This window comes from Anarhichas minor, unplaced genomic scaffold (assembly GCF_050575085.1).
Source record: "Anarhichas minor isolate MPS153535 unplaced genomic scaffold, ASM5057508v1 ptg000027l, whole genome shotgun sequence".
Taxonomy (NCBI): Eukaryota; Metazoa; Chordata; class Actinopteri; order Perciformes; family Anarhichadidae; genus Anarhichas; species Anarhichas minor.
In genome coordinates this window covers 20,977,561-20,993,966 of record NW_027466473.1, presented here as the reverse complement: position 1 = coordinate 20,993,966, position 16,406 = coordinate 20,977,561, and the positions used below count along the sequence as shown (strand labels likewise).

Here is a 16,406-nt window from a genome sequence, read left to right as displayed (position 1 = left end):
CAGGCAGCCTGCAGGCAGCATCAGCGATCTGCTGTTTAGAGCAACATCTGGCTGTGTGTGTGTGTATGGCTGAGTGTGTGTGTGTGTGAGTGTGTGTGGCCGAGTGTGTGTATGGCTGAGTGTGTGTGTGTGTGTGTGTGTGTGTGTGTGTGTGTGTGTGTGTGTGTGTGTGTGGCCGAGTGTGTGACAGATAACAGATGCAATGGGGGAGAGGAAATGCCAGTTTTAGGAGACGTGGCCCTGTATCTGCTGACTGAGTAGGTAAGAGGAGGGGGGAGAGATTAGAAGGTGTAAAATACTCATTGAATAAATATCAAAAGCAGCTCACTACACTTCACATTCTGAGGATCTTTTGACAGCAGCAACGTAGGAGATCAGCTCGTGGAACAGGACGATGACGGAGCAAAATGTTGGAGCGACATTGTTGATCGATAGAGCAGTTACTCAAAGTGCTTACTACTTAACGTCACATAACAGCCCGACGTCCTAAATCCTAGAGTCAGTCAGGGGAGGGGCTGTTCATTTAGGGTTTAAATGGGGCTTAATGTGACTAGCATGAGTGTGTTGTTGGTTTGCTTCAGTGCTGAGATCAGAGTTGTGAAAGTTCTCCTCATTGATTATTCAGAGAAGAGACATGAAGATCTCATCACGTCTACAGCACGTCTGCAGGTTCACACACACGCAAGCAGGTTTGGTTAAATTGAAACCAGTGTGGTTTAAGTGTGGTCCATTAAGACTGAACAAGGCCTTTGCCTGTTTGGATGCTAACATTAGCACATGCCCTAACATGTTCAGCAGCTATCGATTTTTGCCATTTTTCCACGTTCACCTTTTTTCTTGGGTCCGTTCTTCTGGGAGTCGTCGTCTCCGTTCTTCTCCTCTCCGGAGTCGTCCGACTTGGCCTTCAGGTTCTCCTTGCTCTCCTCGTTGCTCTCCCTCTTCTCCTTCGACTCCTTCTTGACTGCCGCCGCCGCCGTCGTCGTCGTCGCCATCTTCTTCGGAGCCTGAAGAGAGAAAAAACAACAAAAGAAACGAGTTCAGACGTTTAGAGAAAGAGCAGCAGAAACCGTTCGCTCCCATCAAAAGGAGACTGAAGACCTATTCAAACAAAATAAAGAGTTACGGTAACTTGGTTATTTCCTGATTCAGCAAAGTGGAATCTGAAAATATTAAGTTGGTTAAACACGCACAAGATAACAGTCAAATAATAGACTGTTTGCTTAACCTCTCCACTGAACAGTGACCGCTCAATCCTAGCAGGCAACATCTAAAGCTATGCTAGTTATGTCAAACTCTGGAGCTCTGCTGAGAGAGACCTTTGGTATCCAAAGAGTCTGAAGGACGCCTGAGATATGTAGCTTTAGCATCAGTCACAATGACATCCGGTATGTAGCCTACAAAATGCACATTTAAGAAACTTAAAACGAGTCAGCTGAACAGAGTTAACGTCAGATTAATTAGCTAGCTTGCTACAGGCGATAAAAGCAACTCGCGGTTGTCGTTTCAGCCAGCTAGAGGAGGGGCTGTTTCATCTACGTCTGGGAAATCAACTGGTTGTTTAAAAAAAAATTACAATTAAAAAGTTTCGATTAAATCTGCATAGCAACAGTACCGAGGGAAAGGACGACTGGATGTTTTCTAGATGGTTAGCGTAGATTTGTAAGAACCGTTGGAGCAACAACCTTACTGTTGATTGATAGAGCGATTACTCAAAGTCACACAACAGCCCTACGTCCTAAATCCTAGGGTCAGTCAGGGGAGGGGCTGTTCATTTAGGGTTTAAATGGGGCTTAATGTGACTAGCATGAGGGTGTTGTTGGTTTGCTTCAGTGCTGAGATCAGAGTTGTGAAAGTTCTCCTCATTGATTATTCAGAGAAGAGACATGAAGATCTCATCACGTCTACAGCACGTCTGCAGCTTCAGTCACACACACACAAGCAGGTTTGGTTATATTAATTTAAATATAACACTTAGACTGGATATTAAATATTAAAATATATTGAATTGAGGAATGTGCAGCGGAGATCTATCCAAACCTTTACGATTCGAGGACGATCCCTAAACTTCACCGTCTCATGAGAATTTAGCAATTCGAGGGTTGCCGTCTAGACACGACCGAAAAATACCAGCATTCATTCACATATTCAACAATACACAAGCTAACTAGAGGGATAAACTGATATTAGTACATAGAAATGTTTTGCATTCAGAATGAGAGCTTTTATATTCAAATCAAACAGTTTGAGATGCATCCATTCAGGGAACAATGAGGTCTTTGCATGTGGTTTAGACGTTTCTTTAGTCCGCTCTCATCACAATGTCCGAGTTCAACCGCTGTCCTCCAACCAAGCCTGAGCTAACCACGCAGTAACGAACACAGTCCACCATACACGCACCGCCTTATCTTCTTCTCACAGAGCCGATACCGGAGTTTATTCAAATAAAAACAGAGCTCGGCTACGACAGCTCAGCTATCAGCGACTCACACGCAGATATCTGCAAAGGTTGCAAAAAAGGAGGCATGCAAAGCGTTTGACTCGGGAGGTTTCGACACATTTCAAGCCCCAAAACCATCGCGCGCGCGCACACACACACACACACACACACACACACACACACACACACACACACACACACACACACACACACACACACACACACACACACACACACACACACACACACACACACACACACACACACACACACACACACACACACACACACACACACACACACACACACACACACACACACACACACACACACACACACACACACACACACACACACACACACTTCAAGGTATCATATCGCTAAACAATCTAATCACACTGAACTCCAAAGATCCACTACAAACAGGCACCGTAGTTCTTAACAACAGTTTGTCTCACCATACATAAAAGCAGCAAAGGAGGCACGAGCAACTGTCACGAAAATAATGACCTTTATGAAATGTACCAATTTTAAAAAGGATTGTGATTGTGGAGAAATGGATTTAGAAGCCGAAGGAGCACATTTCCAAATCAAACTAAAAGCAAGCGTTGTACTTCTGATCTTTGCCCTCTTTACTGTTGGTCGCCTGCGGGGCTAATAGTGTGTGAAACGACGTGCTGGGGCTTTTAATTTAAAGCTCTTAAATACTTTCCACCCGAGAGGGAAAAGGAGGATCCACCCGAGGCTACATATCAATGGAACCAACAATTACATGTTGTGTTGTTTATGTATATTATTCACAACACTGTTTGGATTGTCCCTTTCGGACGAGGAATGAGCGGCGTTGCTGGCTTCTGTTAAAGTGATGGCTTTCTGTCGTCGGTGACGGTTTTGTGAATGTTTGTTGAATTTGGGAATTATGGGACAGATAGAGACAGATCCACAGTGCATGCCTGATACTTAGATACACCAGCTTCATTGTTTGTTAAATAGTGACTCTCGCTGCCTATTTATAATGTCTGACTTAATCTAATTCATAAGTGATCACATGCTGAATGTTACGTGGTTTTCTGGACCGTCAAAACTAAACTAAATGGTTTAAGTGCCGTTTGTTTTCCCCTCTTTCAGCCCACGACGAGGGGAATGAATCATTTCATCAGACTGATTAGAAATGAAAATCTTTCTATAATTTGCCATCACATTTGCATAACTAAGTGCTTTCTTTAGAGTAGCAGGAGGATGCTGTTGTGGCACAAACATTTACATTAAACAGGGTGGAGGAGGAGTTGTATTTTGAAACTGTTTTTCTTGTGTCTGAAACTCAAGTTTTGTGTTTGCTTTGCAATATATTGATATGCTGATATTGCGATAGGACACTAGATATCGTCTTACATTCTAAATATTGTAATATCGTATAATAGTCCATTTCTTGTTTTAGTCATCAAATCCACATCACTGATTATTTATCAAAAATCTCCACGTGTAAATATTGATTTATTATCCATTTAGCAACCGACTCTGACATCGTTTGACGTCCCTTTCTTTGTGTGGTGTTGACTTTTTAGCTGTTCTTTGTTGTTTGAACTTGTTCGGGGTTTCACAGGCTGCAGGTTGAACTTACAGTGAATCTCCACGAGTCTCTGACCTGCCTGACAGTCGGCGGGCAGGACTCGGTCCGTGTCACTGCCTCGATCTGAACAGAGGGAGGGAAGAGCAGTTTAGAGAAGACAATGAGGTGGACCGTGATGCACACACACACACACACACACTATGAAGAACAATGTACAAACAACTGGCATGGAAGTGGTTAAAAATGGACATGAGTGTGGAGTCTTAAACCTTCAATGTTTGGGGACTTTTTCAGGCCCTAAAGTTAATTTACAAGTCCTTCTAAGCCCCTGACATTATAATCTGGTTATTTTCAAATGCTTGCCTCTTTAAAAGCTCTTCTGTGTTGTTGTGTGCTCCAACAACAACACCAGGGCCATACGCTTCATCCTGCTGCCATCAAACACAATGAAAATGCCAAATGGATGGTGCACACACTGTGGATAATAAGAAGCATCTGCTGCGTCTACAGTCCACTGAGCTCCCTCTGGGTTTCTACAAAGTAGATCCCACATCATCTCAGCGGCTAAATGGCTAATGCTGTGTCACTAAATGAAGACGGGCACGCATTGTTGTTGCGCTTTATCGCTTTGGATTCTGCACAAATGGGAATACGGGACGATTACTTTCAGTGAGGACAGAGAGGTGTGAAATGAGCCGTTCAGAGCAGACGCCTGTGTTTAAAGCTCAGGTGTGTTCTCTGAATCAATGAAGACGTGTGGCGCAGAGGAAATGGCAACAGTAATGCTGAGATCAGAGGGATGCTGATTCATTCAGGAAGCCACTGACGGTGCTTCTGCGACGGTAAATTTCATCACCGAAAGTGAAAGACTCTCGGACACGACGGCTGTGGTGTGTAAACCACCAAACAACGCAAGAAAACCACCGCTATGCTGACAAACTTCTCACTCAGGACACAAAACAGACGAGATGGGGTGAAGACAACTCAACACACACAAGCAGAAGCAACACACACGGTGCTTGTGTGACGTTCTTCCAGGAGGATTGTAGGCAAAGAGGGGCTCTTACTTATTAAGGTTGCACATTCTAAGCGTACAAACCACTGAAATACCCGTCTGATCATCGGTGCAGAAGGCAATGGTTTTATTGTAAAGACAATTTCTACAACTTCTAATTTATTGGTGTAGATCGTGCTTAATTTGCATCTCAGTTCACCAGCAGTGTACGAAAGTTCTGTTTTGTTGTTTAAAAAAATAAAATTGGAAAAAAGCTAATTTTACTTCCATGAGTTTAGGAAATGACATTGTATTAAAATAGACTTAATAAATTAAAACATCTTCTTTAAAAGCATCACTTCACCGTTAGCATAATTGTTTTCATTTTCTAATTATTTTCTCGATTCATCACTTCATCTATAAAATGTGAGAAAATAGTGTCCAAGGTTTCGTAAATGTCTTGATTTGTCCGATCAGTCTAAAACCCAAAGTTATTAAATTTACCATCAAAGACGACATTTAAGAGGTTGCAAACTGTAAAACCACCAAAATAATAATAAGACACAAAAATCAATCAAATAGTTGTTGCAGCTTTAATTATAACAGCAACAGCCCGTGGTGTTCGTTCAGCAGACCAAACTCAAAAATATTCAATTTACAAAGATAAAAACAGAGAAAATCAACACATCATCATATCCGAGTCGCTGACAATGACCAACACGGTGGTCAAAAGTGATTTTCTGTTGATAAACTAGTCTATAAGCTGCGTATCGCTTAAATTTCTGCTCCCAACACAAAACTGTTTGTGGTGCTTTAAAAGGCACATGCGCAAAATTAATTTAAAAGTTACAGAAATCAATGTTTTATTGCATGAAATCTGCAATCAAAAAGCCTAACCCTTTATCAAATGTTAATGTCTGTTTCCCAGCCTGCATAATCAAAGAATTCAGCCTCTGATTTACAGCTTTAAATGTTACGTGGTGCACAGTGAACTCCAGCCCCCTAAGAATAGCACTAGCAGCACTGATCCAAGGGGGGGGGTTTACTGAAGGGGGGGATCCCTAAAAGGACATCCCTTCCCAGGCCTTGGTCACCGTCTCCTAACTCCTCCCACCCATGATTCCTTGCCACCGGAGCCACCGGTTATTCCTGGCTCTTGGTGATGTGACTCACATTGTAGTGCCTCCCCTGCCTCCCTCTCTCCCCCTCCCTCTCTCCCTCAGACCTGGGGAGGTTACCGGGATCGTTCTCCTCCGCTGACACACTATCGCCCCGAGATCAGAAATAGAAAACGATGGATTACTGCTGCTACTGTAAGGCGACACAAATTGGACGCATCCCATGTCGGACCAACAGCATAAGTTAAGAGGGTAAGGGGGTCAGTACGTTGTGTGCTGGAGGTCTAGACTGTATATGTAGAGCTTGTAGCAAAACATGTTGAAGGCCGAAGACCTCTTTTGATTTCACGTGTTTCCTCATCTCAACCTGAGGCTCTGAACGTTGGTCCGGCTACTTTAGATCTCGTCTTTGGAGGAAAATGCTTGAGTCACATTTAAGTCTTTCTTATTCTTCTCAGTCTTGTTTTTGTCGACGACGACGACGACTCAAAACATTCTCGTCAAAACGTTTTCTCATTTAATTTTGTCAGCTATTTCTATTATTTAGTCTTAGTCCTGTGTTTTAAATCAGTTGATATTGAATATTATAGTCAATATAGTCCAGACAAAACAATCATTTTGTAATTTTTGTGAAACTTATTTCCTTACCTGATGAAAAACAAACAAACACAGGTTGAGTAATTACGTGTGCAGCTTTGTAGGGATGAGCTTTTAAAGCGAAAACTATTCGCTCATACTTCGAAGACAGCCATCTTTGTTTTGCCTCCCTAAATGTCCATGGTGGTGAGCATAGACAACTCAACCCCCTTAAAAAAAACAAGATAAACATCCAGTCTTGAGGACACAAAGTCAGGCCAACAGAAGCAGACTGCTTTGTCTGAAAGTGCTTCTTAGCTGCTGTGTAATTACAGCCACAACCACTGAAATACCCATTATATAAAGCTACACAAGCCGAGCGGCTTCCTCCGATTGGTTGCTGAAGATTATAATTTTGGACTAGTGAGATTCTCTTTGTATAGAACACCTCACTCTGTGTTGACACCCGTGTTGATTTAGTCTTTTAAAGCTCCTTTCCTCCGGTAACCACTAAAAACCAGGTAGCTTTCTACCTCTACCTGCTCGCAGTAATCACTTCCTGACATCATATCAACACACGTCTCGTTTGAACTTAAATCTGTATGAAAGCACCAAGTCATGCATCCAATACAGTCACGTTATTACTGCCGACGTATTAGGTCAAAATTATCAGAATTTATTCTGTTACGAAACAAAAATTCCAGGTATGAAAAGTAAAGCAAATGCTGCATGTCTTAAATTTGCATTCTCTCTAGTGTCCACCAGGGGGCGACTCCTCTGGTTGTATAGAAGTCTGTGAGAAAATGACTACTTCTCTCTTGATTTATTACCTCAGTAAACATTGTAAACATGAGTTTATGGTCTCAATCTCTAGTTTCAAGTCTTCTTCAATACAGCATGATGTTAATTTAGTAAATTATGGTCCAATTAGAATCAAATAGAGCATAAAGCAGGGTATGCTTTAGGGCGGGGCTTACTGTGATTGACAGGTCGCTACCGCAGCTTTTTTCCAGTCTGTGAGTTGTCCATGTTTTTGTCTTACAACTTTAACCCTTTCACGGTGTGTTATCAGTTCATGAAAGTTAATTGAAAGCTTTTCGGTCGCATACAAATGTCTTAGTCAGCATTTGATAGTACTTAGCTCCACCCTCTCGTGTCACTTCTGGTTGCAAAAAAACCAAGATGGCGACGGCCACACGATGGTGATGCTGAAAAACTGCCAAACTCGAGGCTTCAAAACTAAAACTGCAGTCCACAAACCGACGGGTGTCATCGCGGTGACTGTTAACACTTCCTATATAAAGTCTATGGCGTCCGGTTGGTATTGGTTCCTATTGTCCAATCACTTAAAGACACAGTGAAACAAAAAATACATTTTCGCGTCCCCGTCCGGCTGGCACAACAGAGAAGAAGCAGTAGTTCGCAGTAACATTCTCAGATCTCAGGCTCCTTTAACACCACTGAAACAAACTTGTATAAAAGAAAGATGCGCAAGTAAACATGAGAATCAAAAAAAAGGAGCTCGAGACATGGCAGCCCTCTTCTGCGCCATCTAACAAAGATCAGCAGTTGTGAAACCCTTCAGTGTTCAAAGAAGCTCACAGACGACGCCCTTTTCTAACCGACCTGCGACTCATCGCTTTTCAAAAACAAACAACACCCACCTGCATGTCTTTAGTTGCGATCTCTCCGGGTGTTGGCCAGCTGTTGGCGTCGCCAAAATCTCCAACCTGAGCAAAAAAAAAGTGAAATACAACAAAGCAGAATTAGCAGGAGAGCCAAAGAGAACTGGTACACTGAGATGTTAGAGCAGGTTAGTGATGAAGAGGAGACTAGAGTCAGAGCTGCACACTACTACTTCTACAGAGAAAAAGCTTGTGAGTGAGTGCAAACAAAAGATTATCAGCAGTAACACTCAAATTCTCATTGGTGTTAACCCAAAACAAACAGATTAGATTAACAAATGAATGTATATTCAAATGTCTGTATGACCTCTTGGTGAAAACCTGTTCTGCATGGCATGAAAGCAAAACACACTATGTGTTAGGTAAAACATTTTATTTCACAGCTAGAAAACACAACTTATGCTACATCCAAACTACTACGTTTCCATTTTAAAACGCGTGTTTATAACGGTGTTATCAGCCCTACGGTCCGTCTGAAGTCACTGCTCGTGGCTTTGAGGAAGGTGACGGACACTTTCCTTATTAATGCTTATTTTGTTCTGCACAACTATTGTGAAGTCCACACAGAAACTGTAAACGAACAAAAGCATAAATGTTCTCCAGTACGACAGAGACTTCAGCCATCGGCAGAGCTACGAGTGTGAGAACGACACCGAGAAGAAACGAGTGAGAGACGTGTGCCGACTATATTTATTGACCCATAATCTAGTAAACTTTGATTTGTAAGTTTTCATTTTAAAGTAAATTAAGTAAAGTAAAAGCTTCTAAATCTTTCCACAAAATGTATCCGTTTGAGTTTATAGAGGAAGCGCTTAAGTATCAAGCACTACCGTTTATCATTAAAGGACACTCCAATCTACTTCCTGTTTACACCGGCACCCGCATGCCCGGTATACGTGAATAGTCACGTGATATTCTTTTTCAGGCTTGCTAGTGTGGACGGTATTCCTTACACAAACGATGCTGTAACGCCTGTGTGGACGGAGATCGTTTTTAGTTTTAAAATCCCCGGTTTTGAATGAATACGTAGTGGTGTGGACATGGCCACAATCACCATAAGCCATTTGTTGCCTGTGATGTGTCAATTTCTGTCGTTTGTTTCTGCAACGCAGCACTTAACGGCAGGGCGTCATAAATAGTTTCTGGTCAAGGTGTTGTAAACAACCCTGGAGTGTAGCAGCCTGCATTCCGAGGTAGGAAGTTGTGAATGAAACGCTTTGGGGAGAGTCTGTCTGGTGCATCTGCAGGGCTAGTGGCTCACCAGGAACTCACATTTGCATTCCAGGAAGTGTGAAGAGAGGTTTGTACACAGCCTGAGGCGCTCCGACTGCACACATCTCCACTGAGCTCTGAAGAAGCTCTCAACTAACCAAGATGTTCCGTAATATGATTTGTTAGACTGAAATAGCATTTCCTTTTATTTGTTATTAAAGGACCGTTGACTTCATTCCTACATGTTTGATCAGAATTTCTCTCTTTAAAAACGACCAAATAGTTCTTCAATAAAAATAATGATCCCTTAAAATCATCAATATAATGTAAAAAAAAATAAAAAAAGTGATTGTAATTCTATATTACAAAAGCAATTTCAATACTTTGCATGTTGACAAGAAGAAGCTTCGATTATGACTCATCAAATTGGGCTGACGTTGAAATTGGGGAACTCTTCTCTTTCTAATTTATTCTGCCTTCAGTATTCAACCCCAGAAGCTCCGTACTTTAAGGTGCTTTGTTAGCACTGCTAGTTCCAATGAATTCTTTACATTCTTCAATGGATAATCTCATTATTGTTGCTATTAAGCAGTATTTTCTCTCACACACACACACACACACACACACACACACACACACCGTTACCTTTCCTCCACGTCTGGGTTTCGGGGGGTTCCCCGCTCGCACCACCTTGGCCGGGCCGGTAGACTCTGTGGAAACACACATGAAGACGGTCGACATTACAACCGGCTCTGCAAACATCAACACAGAAAATGACGACTAAACACAACAGAGTTTGTCGCAGTTAAATTTGTCTCAGTCTTATCTACCTGTTGCAGGTATGCTCTTAAAAAATCATCTGCCTTTCTTTGGCTCTTTCCTCAGATCTCCGTTACGTAACATTCAGCTGTGGCTTCAGATAAACTGAACTGAAACCGCAGAAGCCAGTGCATCATTGTTTTCTGCCCCGTCATTATTAGAACCAGGTATCATTTGAAAACAACAAAGCTCAGAACCTGCAGAACCACCAAAAAAACACAATCAGATTTGGAGCACAGTGACTCAACACTGGGAACACTGGGAAACTCATGAAGCAGACGTCCAGGGATCACAGACACATCAGTGCAGCCAAACGGCAGAAACTGAGCAAGTAAACCAGTTGGATGGATGACAAATATGCATTCATGGAAGCAATTCACAATGTAATTCCATAAAAAGTGATTTATCGATTCATTATTTAGTCGATAAATTGAGTACAACGCTGGTCACAGCTCCCAGAGATCATCAAATGAATCGTTTTGTTTGACCAACGATCCAAAAACCAAAAGTGACAAAAAAACAGAAAATATTATCCTTTAAACATTAAACCATTTGTGGTTAAATGAATCCTGTCAGCACTAACATTTTCCCCGTTTGCATGTTTGTGTATAATTTGGCCTGGCAGCTAACGTTTGCACCCGTTAAACATACACCGTAGTGTTTATTTAACTCATTCCTGTTAGCCACCAATGTAGCATCTGCTAATCTTCTCAAGCCAAACACACTTGCTCAGTTCCACAGAAGATTGTTTTAAAAAGGTTCATCTTGGTATGCGAGCAAACACCAATCAGTCATCTTGAGTTAGACCACAGCGGGATAAAATGAAGCTAGAAAAAGATTCCTAAACACAGTTTTCCTCATGAAAACAATGAATAATTGAGCAGTCCTGGTCGTTCCTCCGTATTCAATTGTCGCTCATGAATCTTCATTAAAAACAAAACAAACCTCCTGCAGTCAGAGATCTTTGGACAGCTCACCGGGAGACTTCGCTGAGCCGGTTTGGCCAGAGAGAAAAACTCAGTAAGCTCCTTGAGGAGAATGATGTCGAGGGACGACGCCAGAAAGACAACGAGAGGAGGGAATAGAATCCTCTGGTGGATTACCAACTATCACCAACCAACACGTACCAGGGAGTCTCTACAAACATAACCAGCACAGGTTTCAAGTTTGTGCGGCAAAACAGGAACATTTTCAACAGAGAAACGTTTAAGAGAAGCCACTCTTCAGCACAGACTCTGGAGCTACAAAAAGCTTTTTTCTCCACAGTTGTACCTCCATTAAATGTAAAGCAGCTCCACTTCAGAGACTCGTAACTTCTCGTTACCAACGGTCTGAACCTGTCGTCGTCCTTTGACTCGTCAGATATGCGACGCATGTCGTTTCCCCTTACACGACTTCTGAACTTTAAACTTACAACTGTTTGTTTAGTTTTCCCTTGAAGCTTCCTGACGCGATTGTTTTGGACTTTGCTTCGTTTTCGTTAAACTGTGTCTTGTGTCCTCCGGAGATTTTTTAACAGACGCTTTTTTGCTGGCAGGAAGATTTTTTCCAAACAGTACAAAGTTCGAGGAAAGAATCACAGAGAGGAGATAACAATCTGATGACAATCATATAAACTGAGCCCACAACAGGGTGAGGTGTTACTGTTACAACACTAAGACATACCGTATATCTAGATCATATGAAAGGATTAGTCTTCAACATGACGGAAAGTTCTCTCCACAGGTCTGTGCACAGTGCTGCTTCGCTCGCCCTTTAGACGGTCCTACTCTGAAGACTAGAAAAGGAAATGAGAATATTGTGTAAAACTAAATCACAGCTGAGGTTCAAAGACGGACAGTGATGGTGAAATATTTACAACTCATCCGACTTTAAATAAGTAAATAAGTGCGTGATCATTAATTACACCACTCATCAAAGCCAGAAACAGAAATGGTCGTTGTACTGGAACAAATCGGTTGTTACAAATGTTTACGTCAGGAGACAAGAACCAAATCTAAGCTTCAAATTAACCGACATATTTTAATCCAAATCACTTCATTCACGTCTCGTTTAAAACCCGTAGAAAACGTTAAATTCTGCGCAACCATGAATGAAAAATGCATTTAGTTCAATATGTAAAGCATGTGGAGCTCACATTGTTTTCAATATTGCAACAGTTGTGGACACGTGATGAAAATTTGTATAGATTACATTTTCCCCCATTTTGTAAAATAAAGTCAGCTCACTTTTTTAAAATGATTCATAGCTTTATAACCGTTATTCTGCACAGAAGACATGTTTGAGTTCTCTCTACCAGCCATGACTGTGCTGCTTCCACAGAGGTGAAGGAACGAGGCCACGTTGAGTAAAATGGGACCGGAGCAAAATAAAAACTGCTCGTCCATGATGCAGTTTCGCACATTATTTTGCAGAAGCAGTCGTCTTGCCATGACTGCTGCTAATCGCTCCTTTAAATCTGGTCTATAAAAATAGTTTTATTACATAGTGAACTAAATCAAACACTGAAATGGCTGAAGTTCTCAACCTGCCTACAGTTTACTGTGGAATAATAAAAGCTTCTTATGAAACGGTGACGTTTCCAGCGGTTAACTCAACGGCTCACAAAACGTTAGCCCAGCAGTCAGCTGATTATCCTAAATCACCAACGACCGGTTCAACAAAACTCCAGACCCAGATTCAGGATCACAGCCGGGGTTCAGACGGTTTTCTACAAACATCACCTGTCGAATTAAGATAAACCTTAAAACCAGCCAGGGAGACGACAACCACAACAAATGTATCCGTTACTATTCAAACTCATCAGCTAAATGTGTCATTTTAATTTGAATAATGCAGGAGAATTATGGGATAGACACGTCAGCTTTAAACGCAGTGAATCAGTACAGTAACCGCATTAATGTTTATTAATAATCACCTGTATAGGAAGGTTTAGCCCATGTTCCAACCTTCCACCAAAACACTCTTTATTTTATAAACACCCTGTTGCAACAGAATAAAACAAATGACAGAAAACATCCCAAATATCTGATAATGCTTCAAGCATTCTTCACCTTCCACTGACTTGCGACACAAACGTTTGTTGAGCGACCTATGACCCTCTTTAGAGGGAGTTGTACACCATCGGTGGAACTACGTGACCCATATGTGGGTCACCTAAACTCTTCACAGAATGGCACAAACTCCCGGTCGCCTCTAAGCCGCCTGACGTAGAAACTTTAGCCGGCGTGACAACTCGGTTGCTAAATTAAGCCGAGGAATTCCTCAAGTATTTATCTGCTTACTACGCACTGAAAGAGTGAACAACTTTAGTCTGAAAGTTTGCAAATGTCACACTGCTGCTGCTTATAAAAGCATGACGGAGCATGTTTCACAACACACACACACACACTGATGTGTTACCATCAGACTTGTCCAACAGAGCTTATCACTGCGGCCTTTTTTAATGCCTATAAGTGGGGCAATTGATCAAGTCTTTCTGCTTAGTCATCATTAAAGAGCACTTTGACAGGCTTTCAGAGCAACTGTCAGGAAGGAGATTATCGTTTCTACATCATTTCCATATAATAATTTTAATTTATAGTGTTGCAGACCTGAAAATGTTCATCTCACTCATTTAATCAGCTTTAAAACACTTTTTAATGGGTGAATTGTGATGAAATTAGTTTCAGCCATTCACGGCACCCTTGCGATGAATTACAGTAAATTTGGAGATTATCTGATTTTGTTTGTGACCAAATATAATTTTAATTTGTCACATACATTAAATACATGACATTTGACTTGGGGGTTCAGTGTCTGGTTAAAAAGGACACTTTGACATGCTGACGGGGAATCAAACCGCCAACCTCGAGCTTAAAGGACGACCACAGTCGCCACAAATACCTGCAGAACTAACAACATCCCCATCGGTCTGAGCTGGTCTTGTTATGTTAGCATGCTAACACACCAAGCTAAGATGGTGGACGTGGTTAACATGAAACATGCTAACCATTAGCCTGTTAGCATTTAGCTTGAGCACGACCTCACAGAGCCGCTGTCATGACTGTAGACTTGTTTAATTAGACAAAAAGATAAATGAAAAGACGGAATAACAATATGGAGATTACGATACCACCATTCAAATATTATTATTGCGTTGTCACATTAGTAGTTGCACAAAGCAAGTTTTTATGAGTTATTACTTATTAAGAAAGCAGGTTATATAAACATGAAGTACTTCCTCTGATTTAGAGATAAAATATGTGAAATTGATCCCAAAAATAAGGGACCGTGACATTCCGACATTTTACAGACCAAATAATCGTCATTCGCAGTGAAGCGGTTAGTCTTTGGTCGGTTCGTATAATCCAGTTTGCTTCAGATCCTTTGAAACAACTGAACACAGAAACGCCATCATCGTGTTCGAAAGTGACCATTAATTGAATTTTGACGTCCGTCGACGTCCGCAACCGAGTGGACAGACGGCGTTTGTTCCACGATGAACGGCAGGTTGTTTTTATTTGAATCAGCTGATCCAAGCACTCCTAACCCCGGCGACGCGTCACTCACAGGGCCGCTCAGTGTTCGCTGCATATCAGATGATAGTTGAAGGTCAGAGGAGAGCCTCTCAAAAGGCCAACACTGTGAAGCTGCTGCAGGCAGTCACACAGTCAGCAGTGCGTTCAGAGAACACGGAAGCATTTAAACGCCTTTTAAGATTTTGACTTTTTCATGTAATTCATGCGATGATTTATTGCAGTTTGCCCCTTTTGATGCTGCCGTGATCCCTCAACCTTTTTATGATATTTAGTACTTCCAACGCTTCACACTTTATTGAAAAAATGACTTTCTACTGCAGCAGCTAATCAATAAAATAGAATAACTGGAGATCACACGTGGGATCTCAACACCCATCTTCAAACCCGACATTCATTTTGATCTCGACTACAAGTCTGAAGTTTACCGACTGCCTCTTCCACGGCTAATCGCCCACAGACATAAAAATACACATCTTTATAATCTAGATGTTACTCGATGCTTTGACGATATCGTCCTCGTTACGTTCATGCCAATAAAAACAAGAATCGGCAACTCGCAAGGACAAAACGACACCAGCTGGCAATCAAGAAGTATTTAGGACCTTTGCCGACGTTTTGACCAAAAGTATCTGCTTCTAGATTTGGTTACTGGTTCCCAAAAACGTCCCGGCTCTCTGGGGCTCAATTTATACTCAGATTGTGACGGATTAAAACCTGTATTCACTCACTGTACAATTTTCAATAGCCAGTAAACAATAGCCAGTAAATTGCAACGCAACATTCAACTTATTTTGAGATTGTGTACAACAACAAATCCTCGCTATTCTGCATTGGAGACTTAACAAATTAGAAATATGCCTCCATTAGTAAAAATGAATCAAGTCAATTACTTTCTCTCACACACACACCTTTTACTGCTGATCTTTATGATTTTTAAGAGACTATTTGCCCAAAACAGGTGTGAGTCCACCTTGAGAACAGACTGGACCGGTAGGAGTGACGGAGCGTTATCACAGCGTTGTGTGCTCAACTGTACAAGAGCGCTGCTGATAAGTTAGATTCTCTACAACTCAAGGACAGGTCGTGTGTGGGTGTGTGTGTGTGTGTGTGTGCGCGTGTGTGTGTGGGTGTGTTACGGAGACGTATGTCTAAATATCATGGAACAAAAAACAACAACTAGTGAAGACATATGGAGGAGGAGGAGATGGGAACAACAGGAGTGCTGAGGACTTTTACTGAATCTGCATCTAATTTATCAGCGAGATGAGTCAGAATCGAGGAAATACACGAATCCTTCAGACAAAACACTTTGCTTGTATTATTTTTTCCATATTTCCTCCTAACCCTCCCATACAATCACCTGAAATGTCAAAACTAAAATACATTATGGTGAAGGTGTTGAAGTCCCTGCTAATATATCTTTATTATATAACATTTCTCTAAAAACCTGGAAGAGACAAATCACAATATCATTC

General features: G+C 41.6%; 1 protein-coding gene across 2 annotated transcripts in view; it reads right to left on the bottom strand.

Moving 5' to 3' along the window:
• Positions 1-16,406, bottom strand: part of larp1 (La ribonucleoprotein 1, translational regulator) — a 40,590-nt gene that overhangs the window by 15,382 nt on the left and 8,802 nt on the right. For both annotated transcript variants that reach the window (XM_076102063.1, XM_076102064.1), the window contains exons 2-5: positions 10,238-10,302; positions 8,360-8,425; positions 4,059-4,130; positions 830-1,004 (exon numbers count right to left, since the gene is read on the bottom strand). In XM_076102063.1, the coding sequence (XP_075958178.1) occupies positions 830-1,004; positions 4,059-4,130; positions 8,360-8,425; positions 10,238-10,302 (378 nt within the window). The remainder of the gene's footprint in view (positions 1-829; positions 1,005-4,058; positions 4,131-8,359; positions 8,426-10,237; positions 10,303-16,406) is intronic.